Here is a 25,909-nt window from a genome sequence, read left to right on the forward strand (position 1 = left end):
TGAATCTGATGACTATCTGGCAGAGGGGAAGAGACTGGAGCGTGTCTAAGTAGGCTGTAAGTCATGACGAAATGGGCAGGAGACCAGGTGAACTGAGACTGAAGAGCACAGCAGAGGCAATTAGGAAGCCCCAGGAGGACAGATATCCAACTGATGAGTGTCGGGAAGAAAAACACGACAGAGGACATTTTCTATCTGCCAACTTACTAAAACAGAGTCAGAGCTCAGAGATGACGTCTGAAAGGCAAAACAATTCATGAAACGTGAGCATCTGAAGGGTCGGAGGAACGCTTGAATGTGATATATTTTACCATAACGTAAACAGAATTTAAATGGTGGCGAGTTAAAAACACCTGACAGTTGCATTTAGATGTTAAATCCGAGCTTCCTTTCGAATGGGAGTTCAGGGGAGGAAAAGGTAGACTGTGACACTTAGAGCAACATCCCTACGTCCCGGTGTTTTCGGAGATGATTTTAATCTCTAGCCAACTTGATTTCCTTCATTTTGATCTATAATTTGTGTACGTACAGGGAAAACTCTGGGCATCAGACATACTTCTTTGAGATTTACAAGTCATTTCTTTTGCCAGATTTAGAGTGTGTGATGTGAAACGCCACCCCACCAACACTCACTGTTACCTGCTAGAAAGTATTTCATCCACAGAACAAGTCGGTGGTCAGTATGTAAGCATGTAGTGAGCTTCTGCAAACATGGAGTCTGGCTGTGGTTTTTAGGCTTTCCTGATACGTGAAGATATTTTTTTACCTTTCCAGTCCGAGTATATCGTATCACCAGATTCCAGACTATCGCCCCTTTACATATTGTTACTGCCAGCTCGTCCTCTCTGACCCTGGCCTCTCGCATGCCTCGGTATCCTCCCTCTTTCTCTGTAGGGAAAAAGAGAGAGATGTATGAGCATCCTGTCTTCTGCTTGGCGTCTCAAGTGATGGATTTAACAATTCGTGAGTACACTTCTCATTCCCCCACATCACCCAACCCCGACCAATGTACACTTGTATTTTTCTTATGACCAGTATGCACGCCGACCATCACAAGTAATTTTACATTTCTGTGGCAGCTGACATGCTTTTGTTTGGTTGTATGCCGATCCAGTCTGTAACGTTTAACTGTTGCAGGTCCTTGGTAATGTCCTGTTTGCTAACAACACAATCTACTCTGTCTGTGAGCTTGTTGTCTGTCCTTCCCGAACCACTCGTTGTCTGTCTGTCTGCGGTTTGAATGCATCTTTACTTTGCTTGTGTGTAAATCCTTTTGGGAGCTTAAGATCACACAGAGCGTTCAAAACAATATCCTGCACTTATTGAAAGGGGTTTTTTTCTCCAGAGTCCAACATAAACAAACATGTTTGTTATGAATGAAGCTGCGGATAAAAAGTATGTTGAAAGCTTTTTCTGTTTTTTAGTTTGACTAATATAAAGTGAATATGATGTGTTTTATTTTCTTTTTCTGAATTCTTTTAAAGCGTGTGATGTTAAGACAAAACCTTTTGCTTACAGGATGTTTAAAGATAATTGTTACAATTAATCTTTATTTCACATCATCTGCCTGTCCTCTGAGTTAATGCTTATCTTCTCTCTCACCCTCTACCTGACAATCCCTCTCGTCTTTCCACCTTTTTCCTTCCTTCCAACCTTTTTTCTCTATCTCATTAAATTAAACACTTACTTAGTGGTGAAATCTCAGAAGAAAACAAAGAATTCAGGTGGCATTTTCTTTCTCTTTATACCTATAAGTAAGATAAAATTGTGTTTGACTGGAAACATGGATATAGCTCATTTTTTTAAATCTTTGAGTCTATTAGAGAGTCAGCTAGAAAACCTGAAGTTAAGCCTCCTAACACCTATTAAATTACACACCATTTGAAAACCTGTGTCCTAATAAAATCTAGTCACTGGAAATGTCCTGCATTCCCAGTTTAAGGAAAATGGCAGTTATTGGAATAACGGAGGTTCGCTTGTTTATGTTTTGTTGAGGTAAAATGTCCGAGACTTGCTGCAGAAAGATGAATGTTACACTAAGATGTGTTTGTTTACATTTTCTCACTGCCTCTAAGTATGAACTAAATGCTGACTCATGTTGGAAATAATTTCCAATTTGAGTCAGACAACAAATCTCATGATTTAATGGTTTAATCATAGGCCGTTGTCTCTGTTACCATCTTTACATCATATAAACCTTTTTGTTCATAATGCAGAAGAACCTGAAAGAATCTCAGACACATAACAACAAGCACTATGAGATGAAAGCTGAAGTCAAATGTTTTTAGCTCAAAACGCTCCTCATTATTCACTGCCATGGTGGAAAAACCACCAGAACAAGGACTGGAAACATCTTCAGGTGCTGAATTTCTGTTTTTTCCAGCAATATTTCTTTTCTGTTGACACAACAACTGTTAATCATAAAAAGCTTTATTGGTTTAATGGATGTTTGAGGTAAAAGCAGCACCGTAACTAACTGATGAAAGATGCTGTTGCTAACCTGTTTGGTATCCCAAACCTTGCAGAGAAAAGAAACCTGATGCTTCAGCAGCATCTGAACTACCTTGATACCTTCTGGTGTAATTGTCTTCTGCTTTCAGTGTTTGTGTTAAATGTGAAACTCATACTGAATGCAGCAGCAGTTGGATATGACATCCTTTCTAAATGAGCTCAACTTTCTTTAGGTTTACATCTGTTAGCAAATTTATTTCAATATTTCAGCTTTTGAATTCCTCCAAATATGCAGAATTCTGTACTTCCACCTGCTTGATGGTAATATACAGTATTTGTGTGCAATTACATGAACACACAGTTTAATTGCTTATTAAAGCTTAAAGTTAAAGCTGGGGTAGGTAAAATTGCTCAGAAATGTTTTTTTCTACTCTGGGTGAAGTGGTTCCTCGTCCTGATAGTAGTCTATACATTTTGTGATCATGAACAATAAGAAATATAGTTTGACCTCTCAGTTTACTGTAAATCTGTAAAAACTCTGACCAATCCAAACGTTCCATTTCCATTTTACCTTATGCAAATGTCAAGCCAACCTCTTCTTTGTTTGCCCACTCCGTAGCCCTCCTGGCTGCCAATTCATCCCCAACTACTCCAAAATGAGCAGACACCCAAAGAAATGCTACTACCAATCCCATCATCTGAATTATGTATAGAGTTTGCTGGATTGCTAAGAAACCTCTTTTTTTTTTATCTGGAAATTATTATGAAACCACTCCCTCTCAAATCCATCTACCAATCAGGCCATTTAACTTGATGATAATGACATATCACAAACAGCCAAAGATCAACAAGTGGGCAGAAAGTTCTATATCTGCCTGAAAAGAACTAAAATATTGGTCTTTTTTTTTTTTGGCTGGAATAAAGCCGAGAAGATATTTTCGATGCACAGCGAAGCCAAAAACCAGCTGAGTTGGTTTTGTGAGGATAGTTTGTAAATTGTAGCATAAATAACTAAAAAAAACAACTGTGGGAAATTTCCACGTCTTCCCTGTGTATGAGGAAGGAAAACAGTATAAATATGTACATATTTTCTGTTGTGCTTTTGTTTCAGTGTCAGTATTTTTTCTCCTGCAAGCCAAGACCTGAGAGAATATCCAGATGAGAAAAGCTTTGGTCACTTGATCTGTGTGGTTTTTTTTTCTACAAAGTATTGTTACTAGTAAACTGTATTGTTGGCTTTTATGTTGCTATATCTGTTGATACACATATTTTACAGAATTTTAGCCTCATAATCTTGACAACAGAGGCTGTCCTGAAAAAAATAATGACTTGATGTTTACTGGTATTAAAGAGTTGAGCTTTTACATGTGTTGTTAAGTTAAAACAACAATAACAGATAATGTCTTGGAGTTTTAAGGGGTCAAATCAGAGTGAACAGCAGATGAATGTATCCAACAAAACATCCTCATTACAACAAAGAAGCTGTGCCACATTCAAACAAATAAAATATCTTCTATAACCTTTTGTTTTTGTGCAGACAAGCATATAAATAACCTGATGTCAGGCTGTAACCATGTACTATATGTCTAAACCTGATCAACGCCACTGACAGAGAAGTCCAAGCTTAGTGTTTGGAGTTGATGGGACACAACAGAACATCTACCTTTTTTTTTACAAAACAAAGAATATTTTTTGATGTAAAATGTTTTTACAAGTGAAAAGAAATATAGATGTGAATTTATCTGAATCTCTCTGATCAGATGTTTTTTACCTCTATACTTTGTGAGATGACCCTTATATGTCCTGGTGTGATGTAACATGACTTCAACATGAGTGCTATGACCATCCAGACCAGTCACTCCAACCTCCAATAACTTGATCTTTACTTTTAGAGTCCTGGCCAGCCATTTAATCCCCGCTAACTTCACTACTCTGTTGTAAGTGATAAAGTATAACTTGCTGTCCTGATATATGAGAGTAATGGATGAAGTGGAAGCACTTTATTTTTTTCATGGTGTTTCTACCTCAAACTCCATTATCTACAATATATACAGTATATTTACATCATCTACATCTACAAACACCTTAAAGTTCATTATCATGCTTATACCATGGCCTCTAATCAACTGAAATATAAAAGTGGATGAAACTCAGTGGTTAGTTGAACCCATTTGTAGGTGACGCCACCAGGTGTCTGTCAGATCCGATTATATTCTGGCCATAGTATAATTACAGCCCTCTCACTGAACATGTTAAAGGTGTGGAGATCAAACTGTCATTTACTGTACTCTACAGTGATGAGCCAACATGTTATGATCATTGCTGGATTATGATATGGATTATGATTGGCATATTTACACTGTATTTAGTACAGCTTTCAGAACCTTTAAATCTGGTAAATGAGCACTTCGTTGACTGGAAGCGTCCCACAATCGTCAGAATTCACATGATATTCTCTTCACCTGTAAGTGGTCACAATGTTTTGGCTCATCTGTGTATATCCTGTGAGATGTACCTTCCACACCCAAAACAATCCCACTGTAAACTGAGTCAGAGTGTTTGCAGATAAGCACAAGATGACCATTTTACTGCATGATAAGTGTTCAGTGTTCATGCTGCTTACGTCCCTCATCATGTCCCTGTTTTTCTCCAGATAATGTCATCACTGTTCTGTCCAAGTGACAGAGACGTGACTCATTAACTGCATACCACAACATCGCTAATCCCAGTCACCAAATACTGTTTATAGCACCTAGGAAGACTCTGTAAATTTGGATTATTACTTTGTTAACAAGGCATCTTGATGATTTGTCTTTGACCTTTGGAAAATCTGTTTATACCCTTTTGAAAAAGAGCCACGTTTGGAAGGAAAATGAATGTGTGGGTGTTGCTGACTGCCCTTCATTGTCAACATTAGAGCAGGGTTGGCTCTTTTTGAGCTCCTACACAGAATTTGATGGGGGGGGGGGGGGGGGGGGGTCCCTGACAACCACAGCACCAAGGACGCTCGTCTAACATCTTTTGGTGGAGGCAGTGTGATGTGATGGCCGTTATCTCTCTCATCGGAAACTGAGACTCATCAGGGTTGACAAAAACGTCAATGCAGAGAGATGTGTAGATGAGGTTCTGCAGCCAGAGGTGATCCCCTATCTGCCAAGACTGGGACCATAACTCTATCCTCCAAGATGACAATGTTGGCCCCCACAGAGCAGGATCAATCAGTGACCACCTCCAGAGTATCGATGACCCGCCTGCAGTCCAGACCTCAACCCCTCTGAACAGGAGGAAGATCATCTTGGGATGCTGTTGGTACCAAAGTGACCAACACCACCACACTATCTGATTAGTGACAGATGCTGGTTGTAGAGAAGGATTCCATCCCGCAGCAGTGTGAGACCAAGCTGGTGGCCAGTATGTGGAGGGAGTACCGGGCTGTTGGGGATGATACTTCCACATGATAGTAAGGGCCCCGTTTTGTAAATGAAGAAAAAATTAAATTACCATTGTCTTGTTTCTTCAGACTGAAGTCATCCAATCCAGTAAACAACTAATCAGGTTTTTCATGGATATTACCAATGAACTCAACTCTGCTGCTCGTCCCTCAGAGACATTTTCCCTACGACGTGGCTCCATTTAAATGGAAATGAACAGATTTTCCAGCATTTAAACCGAGAAGTATTTTTACAACACAGAAATAATCCTCCAAACTCCCGTTTATATGTAGATTTTTTATGATGTTCAGGACTTTCTGTTGTTCTTACAGCAGCTTTATAAGTTGTTGAGTGAGATTTTTCATGCTGGTTTTTATGTAATGAATGTTAGATTGATCCAGGATCAGGCTGTAGACTAAACTATGGATCAGTTAGTGGGTTTTACAACATGCATGTTAATTTGTTTTATTATTTAGTTACTCCTAATTTATTAAGTTTGCATGCAGACATTATCCAGTAACTTTTTCATAAGGAAAAATCCGTACCCATCAGGTGCTGCCTGTGCTGACCTGTGACCTTTGTGCTTCAGAGAATGTAGGTCGTTTAGTCACCCCTGCCAAAAAACTGGAGGACACCATCCGTTTGGCCGAGCTGGTGATCGAGGTGCTTCAGCAGAACGAGGAACACCACGCTGAGGTCAGTTTGCCATGCAAGTCAAAAGATATGATGGTTTGCAGAAAGAGAAGTTATCATGCACACAAAGCCAACAACAAAGAGATGGAAAAGATGTTCAGATAAGTTTAATTAGCTCAGTATCCATAAAAAAAAAACTAGATAAAACTAGATTATTTTATAAATTTTTAAAAATTTAAAAACTATATTCAATGTTGTTCTGAATTCTAAAAGTGGCAGTGTTTATGCGTGTAGGTGGAGAACACCGCTACCTGTCATCAAACATCTGATAACATTTCCTAACGTTTCTTCGGTTATGATAAACACCTGGAATTTATAAAAACACACATGAAAACTATTGTGTGATATTTTAGTTGTATAAAATAAAAGCTAATTACCGATATAATGGCAAAAATCACTTTCTCTTCCTTCAAACCTGGCTGTTATATATTGGTATCATCAACCAAATGTGCTCATTCTCTAACCAACCCCACAAAGCCGAAACATTGTTTAAAACACTGTTCATAAAGGGGAACAACTATGGTTGTGTCAGAATTTTGGTCATATGAAATTAAAAGCATAAAAGAAAAATGTAGAAAACAGTAGTAGTTACGTTTCCTGATTGTATATCAACATTTGGATTCCAGCAACACTCAAACAGAAACGTTGGTAGAGCCGAGGTCAACGCATCGCATGAAGTTAGATCAGACAGAATATGGTAACAGGGATCAGGGTAATAGGGATCATGACATGAAATGAAATGAAAATGAAATGAAATGAAAAAATACTTTATTAATCTCCAAAGGGAAATTCAATATTGTGGTATATAATAATTATTAGTAGTATATAATAATCATTGTTGATCTCTTAGAGGTATAGATATGATAGATATGATGATACAACCATCATTTTTAAAATGATTGTATTTCAATAAATTGCATAATTTATGGAACATAACATTATTGAAATAATCCAGAGTAATTTCAGAACAGAAAGAGAAACATGGAAAGAAATGTCTCTTAAAAATCCACTGCTACATTCACATATGAAATGCAGGGATCTAGGATGCAAAAAAAAACAAAAACAGCCATGTGAGAGCAGGAACTGGAAAAACAACCACTCTATTTGTATAAACTCATTTCTTTATAAAACTCATTTCTTTAAGAGGAGAAATGAGTTTAAAACAATCATTTATATTGTAAAGTTAAACAAATGCATGTGACAGCATCAGTACACCTGACATGAGTGATCGTATGCACCATTACTATTGTACTGGTACTATTCTGTACCATCTGGTTGTTCTCATTAACAGTAAGGTAAATAAAACCTTGGATGAACAACAACACATGGCAAATTTACACAAGGTCTGCTGGCAAAACCGTCCCAATGTGTGAAAAATGGATCGGTTTTGCTGCATTGACTTGATATAAGAAATGTCTCACTGGAAATATTCTTTAGGTGAAGAAACCATACTTTGTTCTATTTCTAATAGTTGATGTAACATTGTTATTTAAATCAAAATTAATCCTAAGGTTTTTACTTGTTCGAATGAGTTAAAAGAAAATAATTTCATGTTTTGAAGGCAGCTCGCTTGGGGCCTGATCTGTTTAGATCCCCATTAGCGTGTAGTAATTTGTCTGTGACATCTAGAATTTTGCTCGTGGGCCTCAACTATGGTTTGCTGGTAATTTACTCGCTGTGATTGTGTAAATGGCAGCACAGTGTTGTTGTTCATCTGATGTTGCTTGATCTCATTTAAAGACTGTTTGAACCAAACATTTTCAGCTATACTGATTTGTGAAACCTTTTATTGTTCAAAGGTATTTTTCCTCTTTTAACACAAATTGAATCTTGTTTGGAGGATACATGCCACACATTTCTGTATTTATCCGTTTGTCTTTGTCATTTTCATTATTTCACACAAAAAAAAATGACTGACCTCCTTTCTTTTTTTTACCTTAATGATTTATTTGAATTGCTGGGATTTTTTTTTTAAAGGGAAAAGAGGTATGTGATTGTTTTCTTACCATATGCCCAAAACCCCTGTCATTCACCTGACATGGATCCCCTGCATGTAGAGGTTTGTTCATGTTTTTTTTTTCTTTTATCAACAATTACTCCAAACTCTGGTGCTAGTTAGTGCCTGTTAACTTTTAACTAGCAACAGTTTTTTATTTTAGCTTCTCCTGTGAAAGAAATAATGGTGACTCTTAAAGGCTCTGCTCCCAAAGTTGTCCCTAAATAATCCTGTTTTCTATGTATATTTATTTGTTTGCATCCATTCATTTTCCATACCTTTCAATCCAATTCAGGAAAAAGCTGAACATTGCTCATGATAGTCGCAGGCCTGTCGTGGTTTCTTAGAGTGAGAAGAAAAGAGTGCTTTATCGATTGAAAGTGAGCTTACAGCATGGGTTTGACATTTCTTCTCATTCTACATCATCTTCTTCGCTGCAGGTGGAAGTTACATACAAACACATGAACACTTTTACAGCTCAGAGGCGTCATTCCTGGACAGCTGAGTAAAAGGAGAAAGCGGGAAAGTCTCTAGTTTTCTGTCTGGCATTTGGACACAGGCCTGCTGTGCAGCAGTTTCAGCCGGCCAGGTGTCATTCAGCGCTCCCTGTTGCCATCTTGGTTACAGAATCGGACACACAGAATGAAAATACATGTAAATAAAGCTCTTAGACACCAGTTGTTGTTCCATGAGTGGCATTGACTGAATGAACCTTTCTCTCCAACTTTTCCACTCCAAACATCTGCTGCTAAGAGCTTCTTTGGCAAGTGCATGAACCCCCACCTCCCCACCCTGACCATCCACTGTCCCCCCCCCCCTCCATGAAAGCCAATGGGTACATTCACATTACAGTGCTGACAGCTTGATGTGAATGAGCAAACACCGTGGAGCCTCAGGGGTCTCTTTTAAGAGGCCTTGTAAGAGTGGGGATGCATGGAGAAAAGTGTGTTTTTGATGTGCATGAGAGTAACGTTGCTAACACACACTCTATTCTGTCTGCTGGGTGGGGGGAATATGTGTGCAGCACAGCTCACTAGCTCCTTTCTTCTGACTGACTCAGTGAAGAAGCTGTGGGGGAGTGTTTAAGTAGCTCCCTGCCATGCCTGTTAAGAAGCTGCTGCTGTTTCCTCAGTGGGCCAAAGGAAAAGCTTGTCACTTTTCTTGCCTGAGCGCTGGTGTTTCTGCTTCAAGTTGCGAAGACGACTCCCTTAGAGATCACACGTGAAGTCGTTAAGGCAACAACTTGATTTAACATCATATAAAGTGAAAGAGAGAGCAAGGGTTTTCAAATTAGATCAGTGCAGCCTTGATGGTGAGAATGTATTTCTTATCCGTTGGGGAGCACTTCTGCAGATGAAACATCTCTTTGTCTTGTCTTCTTTAAGTCCTTGACTTTCATTTTGTCTCCTTTCTGTCCATCTAAAGGCCTTTGCATGGTGGTCGGACCTGATGGTGGAGCATGCTGAAACCTTCCTGTGTCTTTACTCAGCCGACATGGACGCAGCCCTTGAAGTCCAGCCGCCTGACAGCTGGGACAGTTTCCCCCTCTTTCAGCTGCTCAACGACTTTCTGAGGATTGACTGTGAGTGAAAGGTTCAGAACAGAAAAACAGGACATAATAATATTATAATTTACAGAAAAATGAAGTGAAAGTCTACCTGCCCAGCAGATTTATCTTGCAACGTTGAAAGCTTCTTTTTTCCCGTACTTTCTTCGGGGTTTTTGGCAAAGTGCAAGTAGAAACAGTCCACACATAAGCCCTTTTCCACACACACTCCAGTTTGGACGACAGTGTGTGGTTGGAGTCTTTACCAGCCATTAACGTGAGCAGACTGTAGCTCAGAAGAAAACCGGTTCATTTCCTTGTTTCCTCAGTCCACCAGTGGCTGAGCTAGACATTTATACGTGGGGCGGGGGGGAAGAGGGTGGGCAAGTTATAGTAAAATGGAAAGTGTTTGTGTGCCTCTCTAACACAAACTCACTGCTGTGATAACTGTGTTCGTGTTAGAGGTATGGGAAATAAAATCATTACATGAATGATCTGGATCATTAAGTTGAAATATTTGCAACAAGACACTATAAGTTCTTCAATAAACATTAAAAGCATCGCAGATGATGTGAAAAAAGCACAAGTTCAAATAGGTCCATAGCGAGGAATGTTGTGTGTTTCTGGGTGCAGTATGTGGTGATAAGGCTGGGTGACGTGACCTCAAATCAATAGGACGATTAATTCAACTGCGCTGTTAGCACTGTGGCCTCGCAGCAGGTTCTATCACAGGCTGGGGGGAGTTGTATGTTCTCCACATGGGTTCTCTCCAGGTACTCCGGCTTCCTCCCACCATCCAAAGACATGCATGAGGATAATTGGTTAGTCTAAATTGCCCATATTAGTGAGTGTGAGCACAAGTGGTTGTTTGTCTCTGTGTGGCCCTGCGATGGACTGGCGACCTGTCCAGGGTGTACCCTACCTTTCGTCCAAAGACTGCTGGGATAGGCTCCAGCTTCCCCATGACCCTTCATCGGATTGAGCGGTTAGGATAATGAATGAATAAAGGATTAATTTGACGTTGCCTCAATTACAATAAATTAGCAGTTATTTTAGTGTCATTTTATTTGTAGCCAGTTAGAGTGACCATAACTAGATGAAATGTCTTTTGTTGAAAATATTTTCATGATAGATGAGTAGGTCATGAGTAAATGGAAACACACACAGTTTAAATATATCTGCTCACACGAATTAATATTATTTACATATATAATCAAAAGAAATTTAAATAGTCAAACAGCTTGAATAATTGACATGAGCAACATCAAGGGTCAGGTACCCAACTTCAGCTCTTTTATGGCACTGAAGAAGTACCAAAGCATTTTGGTACCCAGTATCAAAATATGACTGGTTTTGTGATGCCAGGTTTTAGGGTTTTAAGGGTTAATCACAGAAACAAGATCTGATATCACTGCCATTGATTCACTGTAACATTACACGTTGTTCCGGTATATGTAAAAAAAAATACCTGAGTGGGCAGCGGCTGCTTTTGCACGCATGAAAAATTCATCAGAAATGTTGTAGTTTGGCTTCCTGTTGTCTTTCCACCGTCTCCAACCAGTCTGTCCATTGTCCGCTGACCTCTGACATCAACCAGACATTCTGATCCAGACAACTGCTTGCTGGATATTTTCTCTTCTTCAGACCTTCTCTGGAAACACTGGAGATGGTTGTGTGTGAAAATCCCATCATTGGTTTCTGAAACATACAAACAACCATGCTACGTTCAGAGTCCCTTAAATCTCCTTTATTCCTCATTCTGATGCTCACTTTGAACTTCAGCAATTCGTCTTCATCATGTCTATATGACTAAATGTACAGAGTTGCAGCCATCTGATTGGCTGATTAGATATTTGTTTAATGGGAAACTGGCCAGGTAGCGTTTATAAGCAGTGCAGTGTGTGTCAAAGAAAGCAGATATAAAGTTGGTTTCATTAAGTATCAAATGTATTTACTTTAACGTCAGAAACATAAAACCAGACTGTCATCATCTTCCCCAGTCTTCAGTTATCCCTCACATGGTGATATTTCATCTGGGTATCCTTTCTTGTTGAAAAATGTTTGTTTTTTTCATTGTTACTATGTTCTCCCTGTGAAACCAACATGACTGCCACTGTTCAGCTTTCTCCGTTCATGTGATTTGGACGTATCATTTTGCCGCTAAAAGGAAAGCTCCTCTGCTGTACAACTGTTTGGAAAGTGTTAAAAATACTCTTAAACATCCCTTTCTGTTCATTTTAACAACTCTCTCTGAGCAGCCTGCATAGCCTTCCTTGATGAACGCTTGACTCCATGGTTTTCCATGTGATCAGCACTTCGTTTTCACACTCTACGATGTTCCTCTTCATGCCGCCGGATCTGCTGTCGTTAGACATCTTTATCGTCCTTTGCGCTGCCAGTTGCATGAGGAACCAAAGCCAAAGCACTTCTTTTCATATTCACTGAGATTTATAAAGAAGTGTCCTTCATTGGTATGAAAGCTGTGCTCTCTTACGTACATGAGGCCCCAGAAGTAAAACTTCTTCATTCAGGGTTCAACTTGCATAAATAGCAGTTGCACACATGGCTCTTAAACTGGGCTTTGAACGCTCAAGGATGGCAGCAGATGGGCTGAAACCAGAGTAGAGTGTGGACTGTGCATGTGGACACTGTTAATAAGCTAATGTGAAAGAATAAATGCAGAGATGTCTGGAATAATTTATCAAGTGTTATTTAGAGTTGCTATTTTGTTAAATGTTTCTGAGACAGTTGTCTCGAGATCAGTTCAATTCAGCTTTATTTGTTTATTTGTTTATTTAGCGCCACTTCACAACAATGTTGTCTCAGGGCATGTTACAGACACATCAATTCAAGCCAATTCATGAATATCCAAGCTAATAATAATCAACTGATTGCATCAAATCATAAGTTCGATCCAATCCCCGATCCTGAACATGCATGAGGCGACAGTGGGAAGGAAAAATCTCCCCTTTAACAGAAAGAAAACCTCCGGCAGAACCCGGCTCAGGGAGGGCAGCCATCTGTCTCGACTGGTTGGGGTGGAGACGACAGGAAAGACAGAACAACATGTACAACAGCTTTTATTCATGAAGTCCTGCAGGAAAAGGACAGATATGTTAATAATGGCAATACTGTCATAAATTTATGCTAAAAGGAGCAAGGTACTTTTCAAAGCATCAGGTGATGTCCCCATAACTGCATAACTTATGGATGGCAAGACAACCCCTAAATCTAAGAGCATAACCTGGACAGTTGGGTTCTGTACATGCAGACCCCAACTCAGGAGATGCTCATCCCTATGGCTGCATGACTAATGGATGGCTGGATGAGATCACAACCATTGTTTCCATGTGATACATGAAGTGGAGGTGGCTCAGGTGGTAGAGGGGGTCATCCAATGACTGGAAGGTTGGTGGTTTAAATCCCTCTTTACCAGCTGTCTGTTGTTGTGTTTAATTAGATTAACTACTTTTCTCAGTTTTGGACATAGATATAAAACTGCAAAAATGTGATTTTCTGCCACAAAATAGCTTAAAACTAGCAGCCAGTGTGTCCATGACTTTTAAAGCTTAAAAACAAGCTTGTAAAACTCAAAAGTTCTGCATCACTGCTGCCCAAAATACTGCCTGGACGCTGGATTCGCTGTCGGGAGGCGGCACAGTACGGAGAAAATCTGTAAAAGTTCTGTAGTCTTATCTTTCATATTTGCATTTTTTTTAAAAATGAAAAAACAAACAGTCTTGGAATTAACTATAAATATAATGTAATTAAGCACAAATATTTGATTTTTCTGCTCATTTAACAAATTACAGAGATGAAATTGTTGTCTGATTTGAGGAATCAGCCTTGTCTAGTTAAAGATACATCCCTCATGTATCTTCCTAAACTTAAAGACATACTCAAATTTGCCAAGTGATTTGATTAATGATTGATATTTAATAATTATTTTCAGCAAACACAAGCATTTTCGCTCTCTTTTTTCCCCACTGTCACTATATTGTCTGTATTATTGTCTACTCTGTACACTTTCCTTTTACTGCTGCCGGGTGTAACTAAGTCCATTGCTATGTCTCTCAGTTGCTACTTTCACACAGCCGACAATGTGAAGCGAATCTGAAGGAGGCCAATTTGATGACACTAACAAGTGAGCATAACAAGCTATTTGCAGTCATCTCAGTTCAGCTACATAAATGGACCATGCTCTGCCTTCTCCTTGACTCCCGACTGACAAACTGAAAAGGGGAAGCATTCCCCAGGGACAATTAGCACCCTGCAGATTGAGTCCACATTGAGTGGATCCTTTACAGGACCTCAGACAGCTCCACAGTGTTCCTGCAGGCAAGTGCATGCACTTCATTAGAGAGATGGCTGGCCTGCAGCAACCAGACTCAAGACCTGCACATTTTCTTTGCTTAAACACTCCCGACCCTGTTCACACACACTCACACACACACACACATATTCTTCACTATGTGAATTTCTACAGGCAAGAAGCACATCTCACTCCGACACAACTTCTTTTAGAGACATTTGAGGGATGATTCAGTATTGTACACAAAGATTCAAAATCACTTCAAACACAAAACACTGTAAGCAAAGATTAATATTTGCAAAAAAAACAATAATATCTTTACATATGTACAACTGTGACAATATGCTTATGTCTCAATTCAATTCGATTCTGATTTTTTTGGGTGGCGATTTGATTTAAATTTCGATTTTCACAATTCTTCCATATGGATGATTTTTGTAGATGAAAAACAAAAAAAAAATGTACAAAACTTTTTGTTTCTTGTCATTTTTCTTGTTTTCAAATAGGAAAGAAACAACACAGTAGCTAGACCATCATTCTGATGCTTTAATGCCATTGAAGACAAGTAAAAAGATGAAAAGATAAAAATGACAAAAGTTTTATAATGGATTACTTTTATTTATTTATTTTTTTAGATTAACAAAAACATCTTTTTTTCTTTTCTTTTTTTACAAAAAATTCAATTTTAAAATTGTGAAGCAAAAAATCTTGATATTCTATTTTTTTTTTATTCGATTTTCTCACCTCCAATATTTATATAAATGTAATTTTATTATTAACTAAATTAAACCTTAATCCAACAATTAATATTAAAACACTGCTGATTAACTTACACATTTAGTCATTTTTAATTTAATACTTATTATTATTATTATGAGAAGACTATTTATGTCAATATTGTCCTTTATATGAATATGTCCACAGAAATACAATTTAAATGTCACTTCCCATTTGCTCATTTCTCCTCCTCATTCTCAAGGGTTAGTTATGTTAAAACACTGATAAGAGCAAATTAAATCCTAGTAGTTTACTGAGCATGAATCCTACCCTTACTTAGGGATAACTATATCCCTGTCTGAGTTGGAGGGTGCGCTGCATGTATCTCTCAAACCTCTGGTGTTCATGGAAGGGATTGCTTGAGCATGAGGAGAGGATTCTGATCTAGTTTATATAGATAAACCCTGAAGGAGGCAAAGGAAGATACATGTTGGTGTATTTTAATGATTCTTGCCCATTTTTGTTAAAGGCCTTTTATTTCTACCCACTTTGAGTGCCTGGACCTGGATCTTTCTTCCAATCTCTTTGGATCAGAATCCTCCCCTCGTGCTTTATCCCTGTTTTTGTTTGTTTGTTTTTCTAGTTCAAGGTCTTCTAAAGAAAAAACCCCTCAGCAGGGTGGATTTTGTCTTTAGCCAGTCACAGATTCACTGCTATCAACTAGTCCAACTACATTCCTTCATTTGACTGCCCCATCCTCCCCATGATTCAGTTTTAGCTTCTTTTTTTTTTCTCTGTGTTGCTTGTCGAGATGAGACTCATAGACTGTATTGTTGGTCTGGAAAATCTCAGTGATAACTTGTATTTCTCCGTTAACAACGTAAAGTTGATCTAATGATATGCTGCTGACTCCTCCGCTGCCCATACACAACAAACCCACATAAGTAAAGTGTGTTATCAAAGAGACATTTTTTCCACAGAAGGTCATCTGCTCCGGTGCCCCACAGCAGTGCACTTGTGTAGCAGTAAATAGCTTTTAGTATTAGACAGGCGCCAAAGTCAGGCTGCCATACAAGGAGTTAATGAGGTCTAAAGCAGTGGTAGCCGGGCCGTGGCGAGCCCTGCAAACACACTCCTGGACACAACACATCCAAGTGGACAGCAGCCACTCAAGTGGCTAATTTGGAGCGTGGCAATCAGGGAGCACAACAAACATTGCACCTACTGTGTATCATCGACCTTGACTCCAATGCCAACACACACAAACACATGCTCAGAGGGAGAGAGAAAAACAAAGAGGGAGAGGAAAAGCAGACGCGCTGCATGGAGCCGTGAGGCATCACATTAGCACACACTGGCCTCCATTTTATCTCCTGTGGTCTTTGTCAGTGTTGCCTTTTTACCAGTTGGGAGCCGGCGGAGACTGGGTGAAATGTGTGTGATGTGTTGAATTTAGAAACTCCCTCAGACTCTGACCTTTTGTTTGGTAAGACTTGAAAGTGGAAAAGCCGTGTCATCCCCGCTAATGATGAGACGGGGGGGATAAAACAACAACCTTATCTGTCATGGTGTATTATCACCGTCTTCTTCTGAGCTTTTCAGTGAAATATTTCCTCCCTGCTCTGATATATCCTGCAAACTAAGTCTGCAAACAGCTGTTACTGTGTGTGTGTGTGTGTGTGTGTGTGTGTCTGCATTTCAGACCGATGGCTGATTATGTAAACATGAGAAAACTGAAGATGTTGAGCTTAATTTTAACCAGAAAACTGAAGAGAAAATCTCTTTATATTCTCTACCACGCTTACATCTTCCCTCCTAATCCTGTTTTGTCCTGTTGCAGATAACCTGTGCAACGGGAAGTTCCACAAACACCTGCAGGACCTGTACGCCCCACTAGTGGTGAGATACGTGGATCTGATGGAGTCGTCCATTGCTCAGTCCATCCACAGAGGCTTCGAAAGGGAATCCTGGGAACCTGTCAAGTAAGACTTCTTTAGTCTTCTTTTTTCAGCTAAATGAAGGATGTTCAGGTTTAAAACGTGCCAGCTTAGGGGGGAAAATAAGAACTAAGTAATAGAAAAAACAAATATCAGAATAAGAAATTTTCCTCACTCGAGAACAGAGAACTAGACAGATAGATAGATAGATAGATAGATAGATAGATAGATAGATAGATAGATAGATAGATAGATAGATAGATAGATAGATAGATAGATAGATAGATAGATAGATAGATTCTTTCGAACTATGGTATGGGATGGTCACTGGCGCTGGGTCCAGTGACCATCCCAGCCTAATGGATCAGTTTGTTGGTCCTGCTGACATCCCAAAGGCTGATGCTGCTCTGGCACAGGCCACCACTGGCTAAAAGGAGATCTCCAGTAGTTTCCTGCATACGGTACATTAGTACCAGTCCAGTCTGCTGACCAAGTTCACACAAGTATTTGTAGCAGTCCACAACCTCAACCTCCTTACCCAGCATGCTGATGGACTGGTTTCCTCCTCCTAAAGTCAATAGCCATCTTCTTTGTTTTGTTTATATTCAGATGGTTCTTGCTGACCCAGTCCACAAAGCTGCTCACCAGCTCCCTGTATTCCTCCTCATGTCCATCTCTGGTACATCCAAGCACCGCAGAGTTATCAGTGTGTTTCTGCGGGTGGCAGAAGTCAGGGATGTCTTTAAAGCCAGAGGTGTAAAGAGGAAAGGTGACAGGACTGCCCTGAAATGCCCCTGTGTCAGCGACTTCTGACCAGACATGGTCTGAGGTCTGTCCATTAGATAGATGGTGGACATTGTAGCGTGCATGCCAAATTTAATTCAGATTTATTCGTTTAACATCACCAAAGCAAACACAACACAAACAATATTGCAGAAATCTGTCGTCACGCAAATTCAGAAGTGCAACTGAATTTACGTCAGGATGCAATATTTAAGTCTAATACACTAAACATGCATTAAATACGACTGATTCAAATAAACATGCTGATACATGATTTATTAAACTTCCAGAATGCAGAACATCATAGTTAAAACCCAACTGTGTTGCAATAAAACACATTAAATTATTCACAAAGCTGTGTCACATCATATAGTTTACAAAACGTCAATGCACATTAGACGTTAGCATACAGAAAGGTCGAGACCAAAACACTCTTTTTTAACTATCATCAACTTTTATTGTGAACATCCAGTTTATAGTGAAATAATAATATAAAGCTAATACTTTTTTTTCTGCCTTCATCAGGGTTTAACAATGAGCTTAGTTTATAAGATAACATAGCTGATGTGCTACTTTCAGCTACTATTAGCAAGAAGCTAATGAAATACTGATTCACTTTGGTCTCTGTTTCAATGCACTCATAATACTCATAATACTCTTCTTCGTTTTACTTTTTCTGATCTGGGAACCTGATGGCTTTCTTCACTTTTTATTTTCCATCTTTCAGCAATTGTCCTAACTAATGAGAACCTGGTCGTGCTGATGTAATCTGTGTCATCTCCTGCTTTGGCATAAATGTGTTGTAAACCTCCCCCCTCCCTCTCGCCCTTTTTCCAACACACACTGCTGCTGACTGTAACAGAAACTTTCTCAGCAGCAGCAAGGTGATAAGCATGCCTGGTGCCTCCAGTGCCCCACAAACACAGAGCGCCCACCCGCATAACTGGAAGCATAGCGTAACTTTTGCTCTTATATGACTCTTAACGTCTGTATCCCTGGGGTGCTGGATCTTGTATACAGGTGACTGAAATGAGTTTCCTCTGCAGGGTGGCCGGGTTCTCCCTTAGAGATAGGGTGAGGAACTTGGTCATCCGGGAGGGGCTCAGAGTAGAGCCGCTGCTCCTCCACATCGAGAGGAACCAGTTGAGGTGGCTCGGGCATCTGGTCAGGATGCCTCCTGGATCTCCCTGGTGAGGTGTTCCAGACACGTCCCTCTGGAAGGAGACCCCGGGGATGACCCAGGACACGCTGGAGGGATTATATCTCTTGGCTGGCCTGGGAACGCCTCGGGATCCCCCCCACAGAGTTGGCAAATGTGGCTGGGGAGAGGGAAGTCTGGGCTTTCCTGCTTAGGCTGCTGCCCCCGTGACCCGACCCCGGATAAGCAGATGAAAATGGATGAATGGATGGATGGACGACCCTTAACAGATTGTACCATGTGCCCGTCACCCACAGCACAAACCTCCCCTGCTACTAAGCCATCTGAAGGCACTTTTGACATAATCATCAATATATGATTGTGATGCATTACATAATATCCACATTAGCCCAGTTTCTAATACCTGTGTTCATACAAGTCAAGGTAAGCATAATGAATCTTGAGAAAACATCGACAGCTATCTGGCTGTCAGACATCTTGCTGTTGATCATACAGCTGTTGGTGTCCAACATGAAAGACTTGTTTTAAATGGAAAATGAAACTAATTTGTTGCTTTGCAGTAATGGCTCAGGAACATCAGAGGATCTCTTCTGGAAGCTGGATGCGCTGCAGACCTTCATCAGAGATCTCCACTGGCCGGAGGAAGAGTTCGGCAAACATCTGGAGACCCGACTTAAGCTGATGTCCAGCGACATGATCGAGTCATGTGTGAAGCGGTAAAAATTCAGTTTGAATAGGTCCGTGGGTCTGACTGGATGCAAGCAGCACGTGGCAAACATTATATAGCAGTAGGGAGATGTTAAGGAGCAGTTTCCATTACAGACTGCAGTGTGAGACGCTGCAGATTAGTGAAAAAGGGTAGTCAAGACAACCCCCTCTCTAACACACACTCACACACACTGCTGTTATAACTGTCACATTAGAGAGATATGTGAAGTAAAACATCTTTACATTAAATAGGAAACATAAATAGCTTCAAATGAAGAAACACACCTGAACGTGTTGATTTCTGTTTGTTTTGGGTCTGGGGGAGGGTGATCAGGGTCCGACTGTAAAAACTAGATCTGACTGTGGACATTTCTTCTGGTCTGTGAAGGACACGAGCAGCGTTCGAGGTCAAGCTTCAGCGGAGCAGCCGAGCCACGGACTTCCGCGTGCCACAGTCCATCTGCACCATGTTCAACGTCATGGTGGACGCCAAGGTTCAGTCGGCCAAACTGTGTGCTGTGGATGTGGGCCAGGAGGTACAACACGCCCTCTTTCCTCCACAATGTGGAAAAATAATCTGTCACGGTTTTGACATTTTGTCTTTTTAGTTCCAGTTTCCTGTTTTATTTTGTAGTTTTCATTGTTTAGTTTCCCTGCGTCTTGTTTCCTGTTTTGCCTGCAGTTCACTAGCTCAGCTGGTGTCTTGTTCTCTCTACATACTGTATACTACTTGGTTTCTGTTCTTCATTGTTGGTTCATTGTGTTTGGTTGCCTTCTGGTTCACCCTGCTTTTCCTATTTTTGGATTTGAAGTTTTTGGATTAAAACATCTTGGTTCAGCATCCTGCCTCCCGTCTCTCCATTTGGGTCCACAGCTCTACCTCACCGTGACAAAATCATTATCTGCAATTTAAATTTACACCTGGATTACCATTTAGAGTTAAATGTTATTTTTTGCACTCTAAATGCTACTACTAATAATTCCTAATTGTTATAATAAATGATGACCTCTGTGGCTTTTAATGTGTACTCTGTAGTACGGAGGTTAGTAGATGGTAGATCGTGGATAAACCTGATTAGATATTCTGTCAGGAAGTCCCCCCTCATCAATTCCAAAATGCATAATTAGTCATCAGTTTTCCCTTTCTGTCTTCCCTCACTTGAATTGTTTGGATTTCATTAGCATATGTGTAGATAGAATTGAATATACATGGGGCAGAAGTGAGAGATCTCATGTTTCACAGAATCTGAAGACTGATACCAGTTGCTGACAATGAATTCATTATTACTAATCCCAAAACTGGAAAAAAGAGAGAAGAAAAAGATCGCCCGCAGTGATTCTTCCTCTTGGTTTTCATGACAGTCGCTCTTTTGCAGAACTAAATGTCTGAATTCTTCAGAGAAACAAATGCTTTCTGATGAAACGCGTTGGTAGCGCGCCAGTTTATATGGTGAGCTGTTGGTTCCCTGCAAAAACATAAAAGCCAAAACCATAAATAGACTAAATAGAAGAGAAAAAGGTGCATCGTACACAGTGATGAGGCAGACAACTCTGTAGTCAGCAGTCTCTGTTTTCATTGGACACCTCATTTGTGCGGTTTTAAAGTATGAATGAATACATTAATGAAATCAATAATAATGATAAAGATGTTCCCTGAAACTTGTTTGTCCTCATTTTTAAAGTGGTAGACATGAAAGTAGCTCCTAACTTCTCAGTCAGATCTACATCATGTAGAAGAGTTTATGTATAAAATCGTCTGATGCATGCTTTTCTTTTTCTCTGCAGAGACAATACCACTCCCAAATCGACAATCTCATCGAGGACACAGTGAAGGAGATGATAACTCTGCTGGTTGCAAAGGTATGCATGAGGAAATTAGAATTATATTTAATTATAATTATTTTAAAACTAAAGTAAAATGAGCTAAATTAAAAAGAAAATAACAATTATAAAGTAGGAGAGCCCCGGCCACTTTTTCCAACGATCTCAAAGCTAAGGACATTTAAAAGCTATGACGACAAAAAAGAAATATCCATGAGATTTAAAACTGCTTTTGGATCTAAGGATACTGATCACCTTCGTTTTCCAGATGAATCTGGGTCTTTTCCCGCTGAATCCCAGATTTCAGCTGCTCAACAGTCTGACTTTGTTTCTGTCGTCTGATTCTAGAAACGTTTAAAATAGGAGTCAGATGTGGACTGCAGGCAGGAATAGCACACACACACACACACACACACACACACAAACACAAACACACACACTGTGTTTATGATGTCACACTGTTGTCATTTCCACTGAATCAGACTTAAAAATTTAGCATGAAAACCTTCAGCGCTGCAAAACCAAACCCTGTTCTGGTAGAAGACTGTGGATAGTTGTTTTATACGTCTATAAATAAACAAAATAATAAAAATATTATTAATAATAATAAAAATATTATTATTATTATTATTAATAATAATAATAATGATAATAATAATAATAATAATAATAATAATAATAATAATAATATTAATAATAATAATAATAATAGTACTTTTTTTTTTTTTTACCAGTAAATTACTCTTTACAATGTTAAAGGTAAAACCATAAATACACAAAAAGAAAAAAAGGAAAATACAAACGATGGATAAATATCAGGGTAAATTGTTATAGCAATTACGATGACTACGCTGTTTTGAAGAGATGCATTTTGAGTCTGGATATAAAGATGCTGAGTCTGTCAGAGTTCCAAACATCTGGTGGAGGACAGATCTACAGCTGGCGAGCAGAGTGGCTCGCCGTGGTGCCGAGGCGGCAGGAAGGACAGTGAGGTGTGTGCAGGAGGAAGATCTAAGGGAACGGGATTAAAGTGATACATAATCTATTAAATAAATGAATATGGCGATAAAACATTTACAGTAATTACCAGGGTTTTTTTCAGTGGTCAGCTTATAACTTAAGGCAGTTTTTATTTCTTGAATGACCATTTTATTTGATTTTTTTAATTTATCTGTTTAAACCTTTTTATTTTGCAAAGATTTCTATGGATATTTTATAAAGTCAGGTTAACATACTGTTGTAGAATTGATAAAATTAAAAAAAAGGTAAAAAAAAAAAAAAATAATAATAATAAAAAAAAAAGGAAGGTGACCAAAGAAAACAAAAGTGGCAAAACAAAATTATTTTTTTTTATGAAATACATAAAATAGTAATGTGAATAAAGTTCCACAAAAGAAAATGCTATTGTGAAATAAGAGAAGAAAGAAAGAAAGAAATGCATTTAAAATTATTAAATAATGAATCTATAAATAAGTAAATAAATAAATACAATTGTCATTTAAGAAATAAAAATACCATTTAAAGTAAAATAGTTAATAAATGAATAAATCGAGGATTAGATGACCAATAGCATTAAATTAAATACTATGGTAATAAAATAAATTTTAAAAAAGTTAAACAAATAAATTGATAGATGTATTAATTAATGAATAATCTTAAACCAATTAAAAAATAAAAATGGTGATCAAATAAATAAAAATTATCAATGATATGTTAAATATAAATCTTAAAACTTAAAAGTCCCAAAAGTCATTAAATTAATAATTTCACTGTTCGAAAGAATTTATTTGTTATATTTTATTTCACATTACATTTCATATGTACTTGCTTGATAGAATATTTATTATTTTTGGTATTTATTTAGATAATTGGGGATAAAACAAAACAGATTCATTTTCTGTTGCTTCTGTAAACGTCTGCTGTGTTTAATACGACGACCGTGGTCAGTAAAGTCTCTAAAAATAATTTCTTTTTTCTTATCTATATTGAAAATAACTTCTATCAGATACAGATTTGTGCTTTATTGGTTTTCGGAAATTCCCCATCACTACTGATTTTTTTGTTTTGTTTTTATTTTGCAAAGATGACTAAACTCTCACCCAGCTGTGTTTCTGGTCTTCCTCCTCAGTTTGTGGTCATACTGGAGAGTGTGTTATCCAAACTCTCCAGATACGATGAAGGAACACTCTTCTCTTCCTTCCTATCTTTCACAGTAAGTAGTTCAGAGTTCCCAAAGTTTTCAGATGGCTGACCTGTTGTCAGCTTCCTGTCAGCATTCCTTCATCTTCTGTAATGCTTAGTCCAGTTCCAGGTTGCTGTCAGAGAGGCCAGGTCACCAGTCCATCATACCACGCTGGATTTATTATATCTTTAACTATTAAAGTTGCTGTATTGATAAATTCCTCTAGGCCTTATAAGCAGAGTCATACTACCTCATTGAAATGATCTAAGTTGGGACTGACCTTTTTCCGCTGATTTTAATAGATTACGTAAACCTGAAATAACCAGAAATGTTGACGGTTCATCAGACAGAACAGTACTCTACATGTGAAGTCACATCTTCAGCCCTGCCTGACACCTGTTTTCTCTTTCATTTAAAGGTGAAAGCTGCTTCAAAGTATGTGGATGTACCTGTAAGTGTTTATTACTGGATGTGTCTGTGTATAGAAAACATGCTTTACTTTCATTTGTTTGTCACAGAAATGTGAAACATACACTGAGTTTGTTTCAATAAATAGTTTAGATAGATAGATAAATAGTAAGATGAAAAAATTACCATCACTTTATTCCTCCTAAATATCATACATTCATGATGAAGTAGAATCTATGCATAGATAGATAGATAGATAGATAGATAGATAGATAGATAGACAGATAGATAGATAGATAGATAGATAGATAGATAGATAGATAGATAGATAGACAGATAGATAGATAGATAGATAGATAGATAGATAGATAGATAGATAGATAGATAGATAGATAGATAGATAGATAGATAGATAGATAGATAGATAGATAGAAATCTCTTGTCTCTGACTGTCTGCAGTGTCTCTGCGCTGGGTCCAGTAAACTCTGGTTAGTAAATCTGGTCCTAAAAGGGGAAACTTTGCCTCTATAGATGAAAGCTACATCAGGATAAACATCTGGATCTGTAAATAAGTAAATTCTGTTTTTGTGAAAATTTGTATTGTAGTTTAATATGCTTAATAAAACTTTTTTATCTGAGAAAGCTGAACTCATAATATGGAGGAAGGTATTTTGTATGTACAGAAAGTGTGAAATGAGGCTGTGTCCCCACCTCCTGATGTGGGTGTATGGTGGGTTTGCATGTTTTGTGTAAAGTCCTAATCCAGATGGTAATATTTCTACATGAAATGTGCTCGTGTTTCTTCCCCATGTCGTGATTTGCATGTGGCCAGACGCTGACTGCCAGCCATGCCTCGTGTCTTCTCTCTCTGCAGCTACATTGTGAGACCATGTTGTACAACAAATGCCCACTCTGCTGTCAGGTTGGCGCTGGTGGTGTGTGCATCAGATTTGTATCAGTTGCCAACACTTTGGCCATAACAGCATGTCAAATATCAAATTATTGCCTTGTCAGTGAATATGAAGAGGCATTGTGTGTGCTGGCGGGAGTCACAGTTTCTGGCTTAGTATGTAAATTGTGTCCTCAGTGTATAAAATTAAGAGTTGCACGAGTTAAAAAAGACATCAGTTTTCGCGTTAGGAGCCGTTTGGTGTGGATGTGCTGCTCAGTGAATAGTTTAGATGCTGGCCTGACGGGGGACAGCAGCTTGTGAGGATGCACACTGTACAAGTTGCTGTCCCCCGTCACAGTTTATACCAAGATGTAATAGAGTTGTGGTTTTTACTGTGAATGATATATCAACTTAAAGCTTTTACTCAGTGTTTTTAGAAGACTATTTTTCATAAACGCCGTTGTCCTGTCAGCTTGTCCTGCTGAAGAGGTTGCCACAGTGAATCATCGCTCAGTTCAATCAGCTCATGTTTTAGGCCGGATGCCCTTCCTGATGCAACTCTCTGCATTTGTTTGGGCTTTGGACCGAACTATAGAGAACAATCATGTCCCCTACTGGAACTCGAACCGCAGACTGTCAGGTCACAAGACAAGCTGCTCTACCACTGCCACCTCTTTCATTTGCATATACGTTATAAATAAAATGGATGCAATGTTTTCTTCCTTTTCCGACACTGTCTTCCTTGGCGGTATTTGGTGACTGGGATTAGTGATGTCATGTGGTATGCAGTTAATGAGTCACGTCTCTGTCACTTGGACAGAACAGTGATGACATTATCTGGAGAAAAACAGGGACATGATGAGGGACGTAAGC

The 25,909-nt window shown here is 38.9% G+C and overlaps 1 protein-coding gene across 2 annotated transcripts in view; it reads left to right on the forward strand.

Annotated features, from left to right (window-relative positions):
• Positions 1 to 25,909, forward strand: part of cadpsa (Ca2+-dependent activator protein for secretion a) — a gene marked incomplete at both ends in the record, with an annotated part of 183,268 nt that overhangs the window by 95,990 nt on the left and 61,369 nt on the right. Inside the window, 9 exons of one of the 2 annotated variants that reach the window (XM_079241905.1) lie at positions 895 to 963; positions 6,472 to 6,578; positions 9,997 to 10,153; positions 16,987 to 17,128; positions 19,586 to 19,741; positions 20,122 to 20,269; positions 21,519 to 21,593; positions 23,683 to 23,766; positions 24,155 to 24,187. In XM_079241905.1, coding sequence (XP_079098031.1) covers positions 895 to 963; positions 6,472 to 6,578; positions 9,997 to 10,153; positions 16,987 to 17,128; positions 19,586 to 19,741; positions 20,122 to 20,269; positions 21,519 to 21,593; positions 23,683 to 23,766; positions 24,155 to 24,187 — 971 coding nt within the window. The remainder of the gene's footprint in view (positions 1 to 894; positions 964 to 6,471; positions 6,579 to 9,996; positions 10,154 to 16,986; positions 17,129 to 19,585; positions 19,742 to 20,121; positions 20,270 to 21,518; positions 21,594 to 23,682; positions 23,767 to 24,154; positions 24,188 to 25,909) is intronic. The other variant, XM_079241906.1, reaches the window with a different exon arrangement.

The sequence above is a fragment of the Telmatherina bonti genome (genome assembly GCF_933228915.1).
Source record: "Telmatherina bonti genome assembly, chromosome: 6".
Taxonomy (NCBI): Eukaryota; Metazoa; Chordata; class Actinopteri; order Atheriniformes; family Telmatherinidae; genus Telmatherina; species Telmatherina bonti.